We start from the raw sequence: 18,149 nt of genomic DNA, 5'->3' as shown, positions 1-18,149 counted from the left end.
CTTGTTCCCCCATCTCTCTATCCACGCCCCAGAAGACTTTCTCAACTTCCTTGATAAGCCCACTAGAGTTAAGAGAGAACCTCTGACTGCTCTAACCATCACCGCCTTGCTTGGTTTAAGCGCCGTGGGGGCAGGCACAGGCATTGCCTCCTATGTACAATCCAGTAATCAATTCTATCAACTCAGTGCTGCCGTAGATAAGGACATTTTAGAACTACAAACTGGGTTACAATATCTAAAAGACTCAGTTGCCTCCTTAGCTGAGGTTGTTTTACAAAATCGCAGAGGTCTTGACTTGCTGTTTCTACAACAAGGAGGTCTCTGTGCTGCACTTAAAGAAGAATGTTGTTTTTTCTCGGACAAATTAGGTCTTGTAGACAATAGCTTACAAAAGATAAGGGACAGTCTAGAAAAAAGAAAAAGGGAAAGGGAAAAATCGGAATCATGGTACAAAAATTGGTTCTCTACATCTCCTTGGTTTTCCACCCTTCTCCCCAGTCTTCTTGGCCCTTTTATAGGCCTACTACTCCTAATCTCCTTCGGCCCTTGGGCCTTTAACAAACTAACTACATTTGTAAAATCCCAAGTAGATTCCGCCATTGACAGGAAGAGTCACATCTTCTACCACCAGCTACAGAATCAAGAAACCTTTGAACAGTCAAAAGAACGATTGCAGTTTACTGAAGATCTACTGAAAAAATCCTGGTGCAGGCGGATGAGAGACAGACTATGCGCATGTCTTCAAAAAAATTCTATATAATCAACTGATTCCTCTGTGCCTAAGTTTATCAGAAAATTGTTTTCTAACTTTATGTAATCTTTATCAGAAAATTGTTTTCTGCAAATAACTTCATGTATTCTTTGACAGAAAATTGATTTCTGCAACCCTGTAATTCTATGTAAATTTTGACTGCTACGAGTGTCAGAATCCCTTGCCACAAATACTATATTTTTCAGAATTCTTGTACCCCTCCTTCCTCCCCCATTTTCCCCGGTGTCTTTCCAAGACTTGGTCTCAATCATATCCTACCCCATTTCTTATGTAAGCTGTGACTGAGCCCATGACGGGATTAGTGTGACCCCGGGTGGTGGATGATTTGAGGTTTGACTTATTTATTTTTAGAACCATGGCAGTAAGTCCACACAATTGCCATGACGGGCAACCTCAAGAGGTCTGTTTTCCACCCACTCAAGACAGGATCTGGTATAACGTACCCCTGAGTTGGCTTTTATGATAACCCAATTATAATAATGGGAAAAAAAGTCACAGAAAGAAGACTTATTAAACCAGTTATCTATTTAATTCTTTCACTTAATAGGCATTTAATATCTGTTGATTTGAATCAAAAAGAAAATAATTATTAGGATAACAAATACATTTACAACCACATTTACAGAATGTGAAAAAGCCTAGAAAGTTATCTGCTTTTGACAATATAACAAAAGGAACAGTCCTTAAACTGAAACACAAATTAAATTACTCTGGCTTCCCCTTATTGTTAAAATACATATTTATAGATAAATGAATATAATGTTCAAGTAGACATTAAAGATGACATAATAGAAACTACAATACAGATTTTTTTGTGGACAAATTAACATTTTTCTGAAATAATTTCTGTTACAGATTCATAATCAGCATATTCCTTTAATGACTGAAAAAGTTCATCTAGTAGATATTCACCTAGCATGAAACTTTGTATGTCATACAATGATTTGCTTATTCTGTGATCTGTAACCCTATTTTGTGGAAAATTGTATGTTCTTATTTTTTCTGATCTTCCTTTGGTTCCAATCTACAAAACAAAATATAATTATTTTGCAGTTTACAAGAGATAAATAAAATACAGTTTAACAATCGTATCATTACTTAGATTGCAATGCAAACTAAATTAAATATTAATAATTTAATGCCTCTAATAGTATTTAGATCATAGTGTGGTAGATGAGAGGCTTCCTATACATGCTGGATATATTGCTTTGGGTAGTCAATCAAACCTCTTGGTATATACAATTATAAATTGCAGGCAAATGCTGATCTGTACTAGTAGATAGTTTCCTAAGGAAACTAATCAAATAACAAGTGAGGATAACACTTGTCCACATCCTGCTCCTTACCCCTCCCTGAAAAACAAAAAGAAAACTCATAAAAATCTGAGTACTTCAAAATTTCTGTGCATTTATGTGTGGATACTTTTTCCATGAAATTATATACTTCATTGTTATAGATAATAATTATCATCTAGCAACCAATCTCTCAACTTAGTTGATCCTTAGAAGCCAGTTTGTCACTGGACCTATTCATATTTCTTGCTTGGTAAAAACAAAGAACTTATGATCTGCTCTGGTTTAAGATACCTTTAAGAAACCTTGATAAGGCTTTTAGGTGGTAGGATTTTAAGAGAGGAATACCTGTATTATTAAAAATACGAGACATACCTACTAAGAAAGATTCTTTGTGAAGTTATCTATAATACTATTATTTATAGTACTGTTTGCTTGTCATTACATCCTGTTCAATTATTTTTTCATTCATGCCTGATTCTTAATCATTCCATTTGGGATTTTCTTGGCAAAGCTATTGGAGTGGTTTGGCATTTCCTTCTCCAGCTCATTTTATAGATGGGAAATTGAGGTAAACATGGTTAAAGTGATTTGCTCTGGGTCACACTGCTAGTAAGTTTCAGAGGGCAGATTTAAATGCAAGAAGATGAGTCTTCTCAACTTGACCTGGCTCCTCTTTATCCACCGTGCTACCAAAGTGCCTCCTCTCACATCCTACTAGCCTGTAAATTACTTGTTAGCTAGGACTATCTTATTTAAACATTTTTTTATCTTCCCCAAGAACCTAGGCTGACAAAAAGTGCCAAAGATATGTATATTCAATTGAACTTAAAAATGCCCATAGGATGAAAGAACAACAAGAAACTGAAGTCTATCTAGTACTTTGTTTAACTTAAACTTGATTGATTTGAATAACTTTCTAATTGAAGATATAAATTACCATATATATATAATCATATATAAAAAATATATATATTATCATATAAAAAATATATATATAAAATATCATATATATATAAATTATAAACACATTTCTTAGCAGTTTGAAATGGGATAAATTCAGCTTTTTTCAATGCTTCTAAGTTTTTTTTCTTCTAAATCCTATCTAAACATTTTCTTCTAGATCCTTTTATTTTTATTGTATCAATAAAGAACATTTACCTGAATCTTCCTAGCATTGTATCTTTTGTTGTTTTCTTCTTCTAGTTGTATGCCATATAGTTTTGCACGTAACTTTTTCATGGCCATTTCTTTATTTTTTATTTGAGACCTCTCTTGTTGGCATTCAGTAGCAACACCTGAATAGTGTCATGAGAATGAGAGTTTTAACAGAAAGCTTTCTTCATGTTTTAATGCTTCTTTTTTCCTTCTCTTCCTTTTTCTATTTCATAAGAAAAAAAGAGAGCTCTCGTGAAAAATGAAACTATAAAAGCAGTTCCAATTACAGAATAAATGTTCCCATTTTACACATTTATCAAACAATAAGCATAAATCATTTAACACAGGAGATATATATTTCCTCCTACTTTCAAATTAAGTTTTCTTTGAAGATTCATCTTTAAAAAGTATTGCACTATTCAAGTTCTGCCGTAAATATGTGGTTAACTTCCTTCCAGAGGTATAGATTGCTATCCATTCACATTCATTTCCTCTCAAAGTCTCCATAAGGTCAGTCAGCCAACAAACAAAAACAATATCTCTCTCTCAGGCAAAGTGTCAAGTCCAGGGGACACACAGAGAGGAAAAAGCAGTTCCTTATAAGGAACTTTTAATCGAGAAGACAACACACAAATAGCTATACATAAAAAAGAGCATATGGAAGATAAACTGGAAATTATCCTGGAGGGAAGAAACTTAAGAAGGACTGAGAAAAGCTTGGAGAAAGATGGAAGCCAGAGAAATTAGGAAGTAGAGATGAGGAACAGAGTTCCAGGAATAGGAAATAGCTAGAAAAAAATGCCTAGTCAGTTGATGGTCGTCCTGTTTGAAAAATAGCAAAATGTTGAACAATTTCCCAAATTCAATCTAGCCCACTTTTTTCTTTTCTTAATTTTGGGCCCAATTCACTGTCCATTTGCACTATTTTTCTTACATACGTACAATATGTGAAACATTCAATATATAATATACATTCAATAAGCTGTCCAGCCAATTGCATATTACAGTTTGGACATAAAATAGTCCTGGCTTTTTCTTATGTGAATAGTAAAGCTGAATTCTTCGAAGACTTTTAGTAGCATTTCAAAGACTACAAAGTTCTGGGCTTTGGTACAATCAGCACAAAACTGCAATCAATTCAAGCTGCAAATAAGCCTCAGAAGAAATTTATCCCTTTATAAGGAAGTTCTTTTCAGTTTGTAGCTGTGCTGTACCTATTCCATGAAGGTGAAAAACACCTCTGGTAAACTTTTCTCTTCGAATCCTAGATCAGTAATCTGATAATCATAGAGTTGTCAGTTAATTGTTTATCAAAACATTGTGTGAAGGAGATAACTGTTCAAAGAGAGCCTTTAAGGCTACATTTTGTTATACTGAATCAAATGCATTTTTAGAGTTAAATATTAAGTATAAGATCTTGTATACTCTGTTACCTTTCAAATGTGACCATAAAGCTATAAATATACATTGCTCATTCATTTATCTGGGCTTGTAAACAGGCAAGTTGGGTTTCAGCTTTTGTGTATAGCTAAAACTGAGACAGTAAGAAATCACAAGGTGGTATTACATTCTCAGGAGCTTAAATCCCAGAAGATGGGCAATGGGCACTATTGTGAAGTGGTAAAGTTCCTCCTCAAATTTCCATCACTCCCCTACTTCAAGAGGACTTGAAAAGTTAACTTTTCCATAGAGCATTTGTTTGTTTATTCCTTGGGAAGGTAGGTGGGTGAGGTGTGTGTCATAATAAGTTTAACAGGACTAATACATTTAATAATTTTAAGTTAAACTAGTAAGTTTAAGATTTGAATTTTTCAAATATAGAATTTGATTTGGGAACTTAGAAGCATGAAGGAAATCTTAGAAAAATTAAGCACTCTGATTAAAGAGGTACCTTGCATTTATTTTACATATAATTGCATTTGTACATGTTGCCACCCACAATAGAATATAAGGTCCTTGAGGCAGAGAATATATATATTTTTTTCTCTATATTCTTCACACCTAGTCCTTAATAAATGCTTTCTGACTGCTTGACATGACTTAAGCAAAAGCTAGATAACACAACTTAACATCTATAAACTTAAAAAATCTTGTTAGTTTTTCATAGGAGTAAAACTTTCATTATTCCTTGAGAATTTAATTTTGACATTTATTTCTGAAATTTTGAAGACTGTAAATGCTGTCTTTTCAATACTGACATTTAAGCAGTGAAGAAAAATTTATTTCTACAGAAGTACTACACAAAAACTTAGACTAAAATCTCCAAAGGTCAATGAATATTATCAGGGTATGCAAGGATACTTACACACTTATTTCAAAGTCTAATCTAGAATTTTTGGAAAGTATTTTGTTTACAGGAAGGTGAAAAGCATTTTTCAGGTACTTACCCAGGCACATATAAAAACATTAAAAGCAAGACTAAAAAAAAAAAAAAAGAAAATTACATTGTTTTTGACAATAGCAGCCTTCTAGGTGGAAAATGGAAAGGGGAAAAATACATTTATTCAAAGTTAAAATCAGAGGGTGAAGGAGAGTACAGAAAAATTTATCAGGGGAAGAATACCAGTAAATGTATTAAACCAGTAATCAACCTTTTGAAACATATAATGATTTGAATTTAAACAGTGTTGAACCATTTTCTATAAAAGGCAATCAGAAAAAGTCCATCTACAACTCCACTCCTACCTAGCTCATTTGTATTTCCTACTCCTTTAAAATATGCATATTTTCCTTTGAAACACTTTGAAATTTCCACACCAACTTTAAGCAAGTTCAGGTGCACAAATTATCCTACAGCAAGTAGTCAGGCAAAAACCAGTTTAATTTATCAAGTTATCTGAAATACTTAATTTCATTCTGCCTGCCCATATGCCCAGAGAAATGTGTGATAAAGATGAGGCCATGATTATTCTGTGAAGGATATTTTTAAAATAATAAAGACATATATAATTTTGAGGGGTTTATCTAAAGAACTACTCATCTAGTGAGTTAATATTCTCTTTCTCTCTCTCTTTTTTTTTTTTTTTTGCTGAGGCAATTGGGGTTAAGTAACTTGCCCAGAGTCACACAGCTAGGAAGTGTTAAGTGTCTGTGGCTAAATTTGAACTCGGGTATTTCTGATTTTAGGGCTGATGCTCTATCCACTGCATTACCTAGCTGTCCTGTGAATTAATATTCTTTAATAGAACAATCTTCTAAACTTAAACTATCTACAGTACTAACTTTAGGTGTTTTCTGCCATCAGAAAGTTTCACTACAATAAGTCTGTCTATATTTTAATTTTTTAAAAATTATTCAAAGGCTCTTTACTAAATTTTTTATACCAATAACAAGAGATCTATTTTATTATTAGCAAAACTTACCACATTACAACACTCATTTGAGCTTATATAATAACCTGCAACTTCTGTGTTAGAAAATCAAGAAGTACCTGTTGGAAGATGGACTATTCGAACAGCACTGTCAGTAGTGTTTACATGCTGACCCCCAGCTCCACTAGCTCGCTTAGTTTCAATTCGTAAATCTTTAGGATTGATTACCAGCTTAATCTATATGAGAAAAATAGAATTAAAAATCATTCCACACATATACACATGTTTATGTATGATTATATATTAAGCAAAAAAAAAAAAAAAAAAAAAGATATCAAAGTGCTTTGTGAAACATTCAAAAGAATGCCATTATGAATTTTTTCCAGATGCTTTTTATCTCAAAATAGGGATTCCCTGGAAATTAGCAAGCTTCTACTTCAAGACAGCTATAGTAAAAAGGCTGTATACAAATTAAATTGAATTTGTTGGCTAAAATAATTTTTATGGAATATCTCAGAATTCATTAAACAAAATGAATAAGGACTAAACTGGTTAAGTTTTTGAGAGTGGTCTGGGATCCATTTTCTAACAATTCTAACATGTAGACAGAATGATGGGGCTGAACCAGAGGTTTCAAATATGCAACTTACAAGTTGCAGCCTTGGAAATGGAATGTAATTGGAAAATATTTAACAACAAAACCCCCCCAAAAAACAAAGTTACTATATTTTCTAAGTCAAAATGCAATCCACAAAGATCCTTCTGTATGATTTAGTGGTCCCCATTTCTGTTTGAGTTTAGCATTGATCTAAATGGCTTGTAAATTCCCTTTCAGCTTAAAGGCTATCATCCTATGATTACTATGTAGCCACCTAGTCTATATCCATTTTTAGAAACACTTTTCAATTAATTTGTTATTTTCAGGAAATATCTAACCTTTAAGCAAATAATAATTTTTTAAAAACCCAGCATATATTTAGTTCTGGGCTTTTAGAATTAGAAATGAATTTTAGATAAAATGTGAAATTTTTAACTAGTGAAGTAGCATTTTCTCTATATAGTTAATATAATAGAATCAGTCATATACTTGAATAGAATTCATTGTAAACAAATTAGGTTACTTTGCAATCAATGGAAGGCAGCTTAGCTTAGTCCTCTCACCAGTGAAAATGGTGCTAGAACAAAGACCTCAGCAAAAGCGTGTGAATAATTTACAAGTTACACAGGAAAGTTCTAATTTCCCCTTTCTTACAACCCAAAATGAAATCATGGATTATCAAAACCAAGTAAAACTATAATAAGAAAAAGAACTATAGAATGATTCCAAGAATAACTAAGTATTCCTTACTTCAGTAGGCTGGGGCAGTACTGCTACAGTCATTGTGCTGGTGTGTATCCGGCCTTGTTTTTCAGTTTTTGGCACCCGTTGTACTCGATGCACACCTCCTTCAAACTTCATGTGTCTATAAGCTTCTGATCCCCCAATACTGGCAGATGCATGTCTTAGGCCACCTTACAAGACAGAGGAAGCACAATTTATATTCATTACTGCTATTACTATAACTCTTACCACCTTAAAATATAATTTACCAACAATAAAAAGAAAGTAAGCATTCAAATTTTATAAATAGTATAAGTTATTCCCTGAGCTAAGCAGTATTATTTCAACATGTCCTAAATCCCAGAATATGTTTTTATCATATTGATTAAATTATTTTGTACAACGCACCATATTAGGCACAGGGGAACATAAAAATATATGCTCTTTGACACTCTTGGGAAGGAATGGACCAATGTTTTATCATTGTGTCACAAATAACATTTTTATAGTTTATAAATAGTTAATAACCTGTATTTTTATTCCTTATTTCCAAAATCTTTTCTTAAAAATAACAATGAACATTTTTATAGCATTTTAAACCATGTGCTCTCATCTTAACAATTCTTTTCAGTAGGTAGTATATAATACTTTTTTTTTTTTTTTTAATTTACAAGATATACACATGGGTAATTTTTCAGCATTGACAATTGCAAAATCTTTTGTTCCAATTTTTCCCTTCCTTCTCCCCACCCTCTCCCCCAGATGGCAGGTTGACTAATACATGTTAAATATATTAAAGTATATGTTAAATACAATATATGTACATATGTCCAAACAATCATTTTGCTGTACAAAAAGAATAGGACTTTGAAATAGTGTACAATTAGCCTGTGAAGGAAATAAAAAATGCAGGTGGACAAAATTAGAGGGATTGGATTTAGTGGTTCATACTCATCTCCCAGAGTTCTTTTGCTGGGTATAGCTGGATCAATTCATTACTCTCTATTGAAACTGATTTGGTTCATCTCATTGTTCAAAAGGGCCACATCCATCAGAATTGATCATCATATAGTATTGTTGTTGAAGTATATAATGATCTCCTGGTCCTGCTCATTTTACTCAGCATCAGTTCATGTAAGTCTCTCCAGGCTTTTCTGACATCATCCTGTTAGTCATTTCTTACAGAACAATTATATTCCATAATATTCATATACCACAGTTTATTCAGCCATTCTCCAATTGATGGGCACCCACTCAGTTTCCAGTTTTTGGCCACTACAAAGAGGGCTGCCACAAACATTCTTGCACATACGTTCCCTTCTTTAAGATCTCTTTGGGATATAAGCCCAGTAATAACACTGCTGGATCAAAGGGTATGCACAGTTTGATAGCTTTTTGAGCATAGTTCCAAATTGCTCTCCAGGATGACTAGATGTAGTCAAATTCCACCAAAAATGTATCAGTGTCCCAGTTTTCCCACATCCCTTCCAACATTGCACATTATCTTTCCCTGTCATTCTAGCCAATCTGACAGGTGTGTTGCCTTAATTTGCATTTCTGATTAATAATGACTTGAAGCATCTTTTCATATGGCTAAAAACAGTTTCAATTTCTTCATCTGAGAACTGTTTGTCCATCCTTTGACCATTTATCAATTGGAGAATGACTTGATTTCTTATGAATTAGAGTCAATTCATTATATATTTTGGAAATGAGGCCATTATCAGAACCTTTGACTATAAAAATGTTTTCCCAGTTTATTACTTCCCTTCTAATCTTGTCTGCATTAGTTTTGGTTGTACAAAAACTTTTCAATTTGGTATCAAAATTTTCTATTTTGTGATCAATAATGATCTCTAGTTCTTCTTTGGTCATAAATTCCTTCTTCTTCCACAGGTGTTCGAGGTAAACTATCTTATATTGTTCTAATTTATTTATAATCTCATTCTTTATGCCTAGGTTATAAACCCATTTATCATGATGTAAGGTGTTAAGTGTGGATCAATCCCTAGTTTCTGTCATTATTACTCTTATTTTAAAACTGAACAAATTAAGGCTCAGAGAGGAAGAAACCTGCCACTGTCACAGTTTATTTCAGAGACAGAATATGAACCCATATATAGCTCCAATTCTTTTTTTTTTTTTTTTTTTTGCTTTTTATTATTATTTTTTAATTATAATTTTTATTTACCAGATATATACAAGGGTAATTTTACAGCATTGACAACTGCCAAACCTTTTGTTCCAATTTTTCCCCTCCTTCCCCCCACCCCCTCCCCAAGATGGCAGGTTGACCAATACACATGTTAAAGTATAAATTAAACACAATATATGTATACATGTCCAAACAGTTATTTTGTATAGCTTCAATTCTAATGCTCTTTACTTGAATAATGAAATCATCCTACTAAATTCCATGTTATTGATATATTACTGACCTATTTCATTGGGAAAATATTCCAGTACTTCAAAATGCCATTTTTTATATGTAGCATATCGCTGGTACATTTCAAACATCTCTGCAGTAAACAGCATAGCTTCCTGACCACCAACTCCAGCAGTTAATTCCAAGATTAAGTCATTTTCATCTGTTTCTTCTGAGGGAATCAAGAGTAAGATTATCTGTAAAAACAAATGTCAACCCTCATATTTAAGACAGATATTTAAAAATTTGAAGAAAGCTTTTATTGGCAGATAGGAACAAATGTTAAACTTAACAATGCTGTTACAGATACATATCTCGATATAATTAACAATACAACAAGACTTAAAATTATCTAATATTAATATGTTGGTATTGTAAGTTTAATATCTAGTAAGTATTTATACATTTCTACATATTTAAACTGCTTTTCAATTTAGTATGCATTCTTTGTGGAGAAAGCATTATAATAGGAAAGTAGAATACAAAAAGAAATAAAAACCATAGCCCTTGTCCCAAATTTTTATTATACTTGGAGAGAAACACACACACACACACACACACACACACACATGTTTACAAACTACAAATTATTATGGAACCACTGAGAAGCAATAAGGCACAGTAGAAAGAGCACTTGATTTGATGTCATGAGATTTATTCCTAGGAATAAATAATCCTAGGTTTAAGGCTTTGAACTCACACTTTTGTAGGGTTGGGAGTTCCATGGGTATGGAACAATGCATATATTTTCAGATTTTAAAAAAGATGCTATTTTTGCTGTTTTTTTTTCTCCTTTTTGATACAAATAAAAATTGATTTTAAAAATGCCTATTGTACAGACTGCAACATACAATTGGATAGACAACCCAGAGCTAGTGTATTAATAAACACTATACCTTAGATATTCACTGCAGTTAGTAAATTGGACCCCAAATTGACTAGGAGTTGAATTATCACATAGTAGTTTTATTAGTACCCAAATTTTTCTATGAAATAAAAGCCTGTCTTTATTATACCAATATTCTTCTGGTGATGCTATATGGCTGAGAGTCATAGATTACAGTCTCTAAAGAATTAAATTTGTGAGTCAACCAAAGGGTGAGAAGCACATGGTGAAAGAGAATAAGTTGCAGTGTGTATGTGTATGTACATATATATTTGTACACAGAAACACACAAAAAAGAATTTGGATAATCAGTATAATATCCTCAGTAAGAAAAGTGAAAAGTTACGACTAGTTATGCAGTGAGAATGTTTCTTTCAAGTCCCATCTTCTGCACAAAAGCTCAAACCCATGGAGATTACCTTGTATTTATCCTTATTCATATACTTATCTCCTGTGTTAGAATTGAGCTTTTTGAGAGTGGGCAGTTTGCTTTTTGTTTTTCTTTGTATACCCAATGCTCAGCACAATGCTTAGAATACAGTAGCTGCTTAAACATTTGTCAGCTAGATTTAAAGCTCCACTGATAGGCATGCAAAGTCAAGAGATCTAAAGAAACCCCCCCCAAAATGGACAGATCCAGAATCTCACAGGATAAGCTAAGAACGGAACAGAATTTCCACTACTGGTTAAAATTTAATTTTAAATTTAAAGTATTACAATTAAAATTCCACTTTCACTTCATATTGATGTAATAACAATTCTCTATATATCACTAAAATTTCAGGAAAGAGTTACAAGCCAGCATTATTGCAATATTCAATCCATGTGATTCACATGGTTATGAAACTTCCCTTCTAGGGAAAGCAGTGAAAAAAGTCAAAAAATGTTTTTTCTGACTATATCACCTATTTTTCAAAAGTACAATACCTTTTGCTTCAATTTGGTTAATTCTTTCTGACAGGATATTATTTCACTTTCTGCAAGTTTTCTTATGTCTTCATTCTCATCTAAGAAAGCAAAGAATTTAATTTATATAGTTAATTTTAATTAATAAATTCTAAGAAAATAGTTTTGTGTAGAGAAAATATACATGCTTAATAATTTTTTTTTTTACAGCAAATAACAAAGTAACTTTCCAAGATACTTGTACAGATATTCAACCTGAGAGATATCTTATATTAGAGAATATTAATTGTGGCTTCGATCTTGACTACAGAATTCTTTAGACAACTTAATAGTTAAAACGAAAGTAAAATTTCCAAATAATCTAAGATTTCCTTTGACTATTTAAAAGTTTATTAAACAATATTTCCTTTTAAAAAAGTGTTTTACCTATTTCATTATTTCTCAATTACAAATACATTTTAACATTCATTTTCTAAGTTTCTTTTTAAGTAACTAAGTAAGTTCTAAAGTAACTTTTTGGGGCTTTGGAGAGAAAGACTGAGGGACGGACGGAGACCGAAAGAGGGAGGGGGAGAGAAGATACATGACGTCAGAGGCAGTCTTATGGCCTAAAGTTTTTGCTTAATTAAATTGAACCGAAGAGAGGGCTCAAAACGGTGAGGGCTAAAATGACTGTGATGAAATGGCAGTAATAAATACATTTGAAAAAGAAAATGACTTCCAAAACCACAAACAGGTATAAAGGAAAAGGAGGGAATTTAGAATACATATGGGAGGAATTAATCTCGAATTCGTCCTAACCTTCCAAGCTATCAGAACAAGTAGTTTTAACACAAATCGAAGGAGGTGACAGAAAAGACTCCCCAAGAGACCCGGACCGGCCCCCGTCTCCATACGTTCCCTTCTTCTTGCACCCTCACCCTCCAGCAGCCGCTCCGTCTCCCGAAGTTCCTGCTCCTTCTCACTCAGTCTCTGGGACGCCATCGCCAATTCCGGTCCCTGTACCCAGGATGGGGCCTGGAACCTGGGTTTCGCCAGGCGTTCGAGGAAACTTCTCATGGCGCCGCCGCTGGCAAACAGCTCCTCCAGCTGAGGGTTGCCAGAGCTCACCGGCCTACTAGGAGTCTTGACTAGTGCTCCACCGGCCCATAGGTATCGAACGGCTCGGAAAGGCAGAAGCGATCTCATAACTGCTACTAGTCGAACCGGAATCGGAATCCTTCAGACAAATCCGGGGGCATTCGTTAATTCTCGCGAGAAGAGGCGGAGCTCCAGGGCCTGAAAATCGTGCTCGCGGAGGTCTGACTCTGGCACTGCAGCTACACGTGGTTTAAACTTTAAAGAACCTTTCTGTCCCTTCCCAACCTTAAGCTGGAAAGGATGATTCCATTGGCTATCACTGGCAAAAGGGGGTGTGGTCAAAAACTGCAGCTGATTTTTGACAGAGGGTGTGTTTAAGCAACACGTGGAAGCGTGTATGGCCTCTGCATCCAGAAAACTGAGGGACCGCCTCCAAGTTTTGTGTTCTTTTGTCCAGACCGTCGGCCAATCCTAGGCGGCGGGAAACATCTTTTAAAGATCTCTTGAATTGGCTCCAGAAAAAGACCAGTGCTAACGGAGCCAGAGGAGGGCGTGGAAACAAAGGAAGCTGTAAGGGGAAAAAAAAAAAGACTTCTTTCCCAAACTTGGTGTTGGAACCAGTCCCGAAACCTCTTACCAGTTTATTATCGTCCAGGGAAGTCATTTTTATTCCCCTTGGATTTGCGGGGCGTTGTTGTTTCTAGTAACCATTACCTCTATTGTAATACCTACCGTGGAGTCCTCTTTACAATGTCCACCTTTCTTCCTTTTCTAACGATAGTACGCGATGGGAAGAGGTGGGGCTTTCACACTTTACTAGCATGTGTGCATTTTCCTCTTTTGTTTGATTTCTTGTTTGTTCTTTCGACGTGTGATGTGGTAAACTGATGAGGAAGGTATTCTTATTCTATAAATCTTGTAAAGTAGCTATGATAGTTCTTTTTATGATATCTAGTTCCTTCAAAATTATTTTTTCAATAGATCTTCAATTCCTTAGAACTTCCATCTCTCTCACCCCCCCAATCACACCTCTATCCCTACCCTCAGGTTGTATCTTCCAGCTGTCATAAATTTCCCACCAACTCAGTTTTTGTTTGTTTTTGCAGAGTTGATGCAGTTAACAGGTCAAGTGTGGTAATAGACATCCAAATTTTCTTTCTTAACCGTCCTTTCCGTATTTTTCTGTTCCTGAAACTCAGTGTCTCTCTGTCTCTCCCTCCCTCCCTCCCTCCCTCTCTCTCTCCCTCCCTCCCTCCCTCCCTCCCTCCCTCTCTCTCTCTCTCTCTCTCTCTCTCTCTCTCTCTCTCTCTCTCTCTCTCTCTCTCCCTCTCCCTCTCCCTCTCTTCCTCCCTCCCTCTCTCTCTCTCTCTTCCCCCCTGTCTCCCCCCTCTCCTCCTCTTTCTCTCTCTTTCTCCCCCCCCTCTCTCTCCTTCTCTCCCCCATCTCTCTCTCCCCCCTCTCTCCCTCCCTCTCTCTCCCCCTCTCTCCCTCCCCTCTCTCTCTCCCCCTCTCTCCCTCCCTTCCTCTCTCCCTCGATCTCGCTCTCTTTTTCTTCCCCATTCCCTCTCCCCCCCTCCCCCCTCTCAATAAGGTTCCAAGTAAGCTCAGGATCACCAGGAAAGTAAGACACAAAATGTTTTGGGGGCATTAAGGTCAGTCATCCTTGTAGACTCCTACCACTACCCAACTGGTTACTCAGTCAGTGCCCATTCATGAGAACTAAGTGACCTGTGTTTAGGATGCTGCATATTTGATAGTTCAAAACAATATTAGTAAATAATAATTATAAAATACATAAAAATCACATGTAAGTGATTTAAGGTTCTTTTGAACCTCAACTCAGAATCAAAACCATTCTGGAGAATCAATGTTTAGTTAACTTTAAATAATTCCTGAGATATCACGACCTTTATTTTTGATTCACATTCTCCTTCCCCCATTTCAGTCTACATAGTCCAATGGAAAATCCAGGTCAGATAATTCCAGCCTGACATCCATTTGCATAGTTTTTGATGATTGGAATATTCACCTAATTTAAACAGTTTTTCCACCTCGTGAAGTCTTTACATTCTAAGGTTGTACATATGAAAGCCACTTCTCTTTTTTTGGAGGGAGGGGAACTTAGCAAAACTGGACAATCATCTTCTCCTTAGTAACCTATCATATACCCCATAGGTCTGCTTTAGATAGTTTTGATGTCCAGCCTCTAATCTTTGTGTTGACTTTGACCATAATATCTATATTAGTGATCATGATTTTAATTTCACAATAAGACTCTCAGCTGAACTCTCAAAACATGTCATTTAAAGAATATACTTTATTATATTATAAAAGGTGCAAAATTGTAGTAAGCAAATAATACAACCATTGGAAAAAAAAATCCAATCAAGAGTCACTTTTTTCCCATCAGATGCATATAGTAATAAAGTAATAAAGTAACAATTCATTAAGTGTACTTTTTATTACTAAATTGTAACCCCAATGAGAAAATGGTAAATTCCTCAAGGATACATTATCAAATTCTCTATAGTTTCAAAACCTTTTAATAAAATCAATGTAATGCATATGCATTTTACAATATCATCTATGTTTCAACAATATAGTCAAAAAGGAAAACATTAGTAGGGTTTGTTTTTTTTTTTCACTTTGAAAGCTCAAAGGAAAATACTTAGTTTTCAAACAAGATTTAGATTTTTCACATTAATGTCATATTCAAATTCTATTACATTAAAAAAAAAAATCTGGTCAGTATAGAGTCCTTACAATTCATCTGGCCTTGAGCCTAGAATGCTGCCTATTAAATTGTATTCATGCATAATTAATGGTACACTGATAACTGCCAGTGAAATCCATTAAAAATATAGATAATGAACATAATTTTTTTAATTACACAAATGTTAAATATTATTAATTTTACAAGGCCAAGTGCTTTGGAGTTCTCATTAACATTTGTTAAAATTGATCAGATAGCCTCAAATTATACATAGGTAACTTTAAAATTGTCACAAGTTAATAAAAGCCATAGCAATAGAAAATTAAAACATACAGGAATTTCAGTGTTCACTGAAGGCAAAATAGAACATCATTCAATAAAAAGGGTGTCATCAACTTTAATTCTACAGAGATGGACTAAAGTATAGGGGAATCCCAAAAGATAAGAGTAAAATCCAACTAATTATTAACTAAATAAGGTGGAAAGTGAAGATAATTATTCAGATAATTAGAGTAACAACAACAAAAAACACTTATTTCAATTATTTGAACATTCATGAGGAAACTTTATTTTAGTCATCAATTATATAATTCACTTTGTAAGATCTTACTCTGAATTTCAGCATATTCCATTTAGAATATTGTGTTTATTCTTCAATATATTGTAATAAAGAATTTAGATATTTTCCAACATTTATCACAAGCTAGTACTAAATATCTTAAAAGAGTATTCTCTACTATTGCCCTTTGGATAATTTTCTAATTATATATACAACTATCAATTTACTTAAAGTTCCAATTTTAAAATACTTTTAATTTTAACTCGGCTTTCTCTGAGTTAAAATCCTGGATACTTAACCTTTTCCTATGTAGATTATGATTTTGATATTAAATATCAAATACTTGATTAAGTATTTATTAAGTACTTTCTATACTCCACATCTTAGGCTTTAGGAATAGAATTTTGAGCTACTTTATGTTTTTGCTTTTTAAAAGAAAATTGTGCATTTAATTTTGTGCCATTTTCTAGCTCCAAAGCAAATATTTCTCTTACTTTTATACCTCCTTCTAAGTCTCTAATAGGCTGATCCATGAAATAATAAATCCATAAATTGAATTTTGTGACCTATATAGACTGAAAACACAGAGATTTAAACAGGAGTAGTCATGGGAAAGCCATATTGACATATAATTTGAAAGAAGCAGCTTTTTTTTTTTTTTTTGCCACACATTTTAAATTCAGGTATTTTTTTTTTTTAATGCACACTTCATTTGAGAAGATGGTAAACATTTTGAAATATAAAGTCCAGTGCATCTTTGTAGTTTTCCTTTTTGTACTTTCACATTCTACCTTGTATCATATATTGATTTGCAAAAGTCTAATATCCCTTACTAGACATCCTATAGGCAGGAACATGGTTTTCTTAATCATCTTTTTATCTCCTAGTACCTAGCAGGCTGCCTTGCATCTATTAGATAATTAATAACATTTGTAGAATTAATATGGTTTATTTGTCTTAAAGTAAGGATGTTCTGTCAGAAGTCACCTTTAGTTCAGCAGTTTAAATATATAGATATTTGGAGCAAAATGGGTAATGTATAAGAAAAAGTAGTGAGGAGAGGAACACAGTTAATGCACATCAGAACTGTTCCTACAAATCAGATTACTTTTTTGGCTAGTTTGAATGTCCTATACTTTTTCTTATTAATTGTCTCTTTAAGAGCTTTTTTCATTAAGATCTTCAGATCTTTCTTTTCTTTTGAAGCCTGGATAGAGTAAACCCATTCTCTTAGGACAGAGCAGAGGATACCTTTCTATACTATTTTTTTGTTTCCTTTATTCTTCCACTAATATTGTTTCAGCTAAAGTTCTAAAATTAAAATTTATTATGTCACATTGTGTTGTGTTTTTACCAATATTTACTGTTGCAGCAATTAAGAAATAGCAAACATTTTTTTATAGACTTGCTCAATGGAATAGGCATTTTTCATTGATTAGGAATGAAGTGATGGACTGATAGACTGTTCTAAAAATAATCACCACAAAGGAAAAGAAAAATTACATTCTTGACAGATTCTAACTGGATAATTAATATGAGCTAGTTACATTTGTAAAAATCTTCTGACTTCCTCCCAAACTATATCTGATATTGAACACACAGAATATAATTCAGTTATTTCTTGAAGGAGCTCTTAAGTTCCTTAAAAATGTTAAGAGGGATTTTCAAAAGGAAGGAACAAACAACTTTCCTATTTTGCAGCCTTCACAATGGCCTAAACCATTTT

General features: G+C 33.8%; 1 protein-coding gene across 3 annotated transcripts; it reads right to left on the bottom strand.

Annotated features, from left to right (window-relative positions):
* Window positions 1-1,282: 1,282 nt before the first annotated feature.
* Window positions 1,283-13,319, bottom strand: MTRF1L (mitochondrial translation release factor 1 like). Of its 3 annotated transcripts, none has more exons than XR_012489167.1 (7): window positions 12,992-13,319; window positions 12,093-12,172; window positions 10,293-10,476; window positions 7,882-8,045; window positions 6,653-6,770; window positions 3,226-3,445; window positions 1,283-1,796 (listed from the first exon to the last, which is right to left on the bottom strand). XR_012489167.1 is itself a non-coding variant. In XM_074309488.1 (7 exons), exons 1-7 carry the CDS (start codon window positions 13,257-13,259, stop codon window positions 1,596-1,598), a joined length of 1,152 nt encoding a protein of 383 aa, XP_074165589.1. In that variant the 5' UTR covers window positions 13,260-13,314; the 3' UTR covers window positions 1,283-1,595. The 3 variants fall into 3 exon arrangements, 2 of the variants coding, with proteins under 2 accessions (XP_074165589.1, XP_074165590.1); XM_074309488.1 differs by having other exon boundaries at window positions 3,226-3,362; window positions 12,992-13,314; XM_074309489.1 differs by lacking the exon at window positions 12,992-13,319 and having other exon boundaries at window positions 3,226-3,362; window positions 10,293-10,451.
* Between the last annotated feature and the right edge of the window lie 4,830 nt (window positions 13,320-18,149).

Source organism: Sminthopsis crassicaudata, chromosome 4 (assembly GCF_048593235.1).
Source record: "Sminthopsis crassicaudata isolate SCR6 chromosome 4, ASM4859323v1, whole genome shotgun sequence".
Taxonomy (NCBI): Eukaryota; Metazoa; Chordata; class Mammalia; order Dasyuromorphia; family Dasyuridae; genus Sminthopsis; species Sminthopsis crassicaudata.
Note: the sequence above shows the minus strand (reverse complement) of the source record. Positions and strands in the feature narration are given on the sequence as shown.

Coding starts and splice junctions, on each gene's coding strand:
- MTRF1L (XM_074309488.1), bottom strand. CDS start 13,259: ATGAGATCGCTTCTGCCTTTCCGAGCCGTTCGATACCTATGGGCCGGT. Junction 12,173..12,991: donor GACGGAGCGGCTGCTGGAGG/GTGAGGGTGCAA, acceptor TTGCTTTCTTAG/ATGAGAATGAAGACATAAGA. Junction 3,363..6,652: donor AATAGTCCATCTTCCAACAG/GTACTTCTTGAT, acceptor GACACTATTCAG/GTGTTGCTACTGAATGCCAA.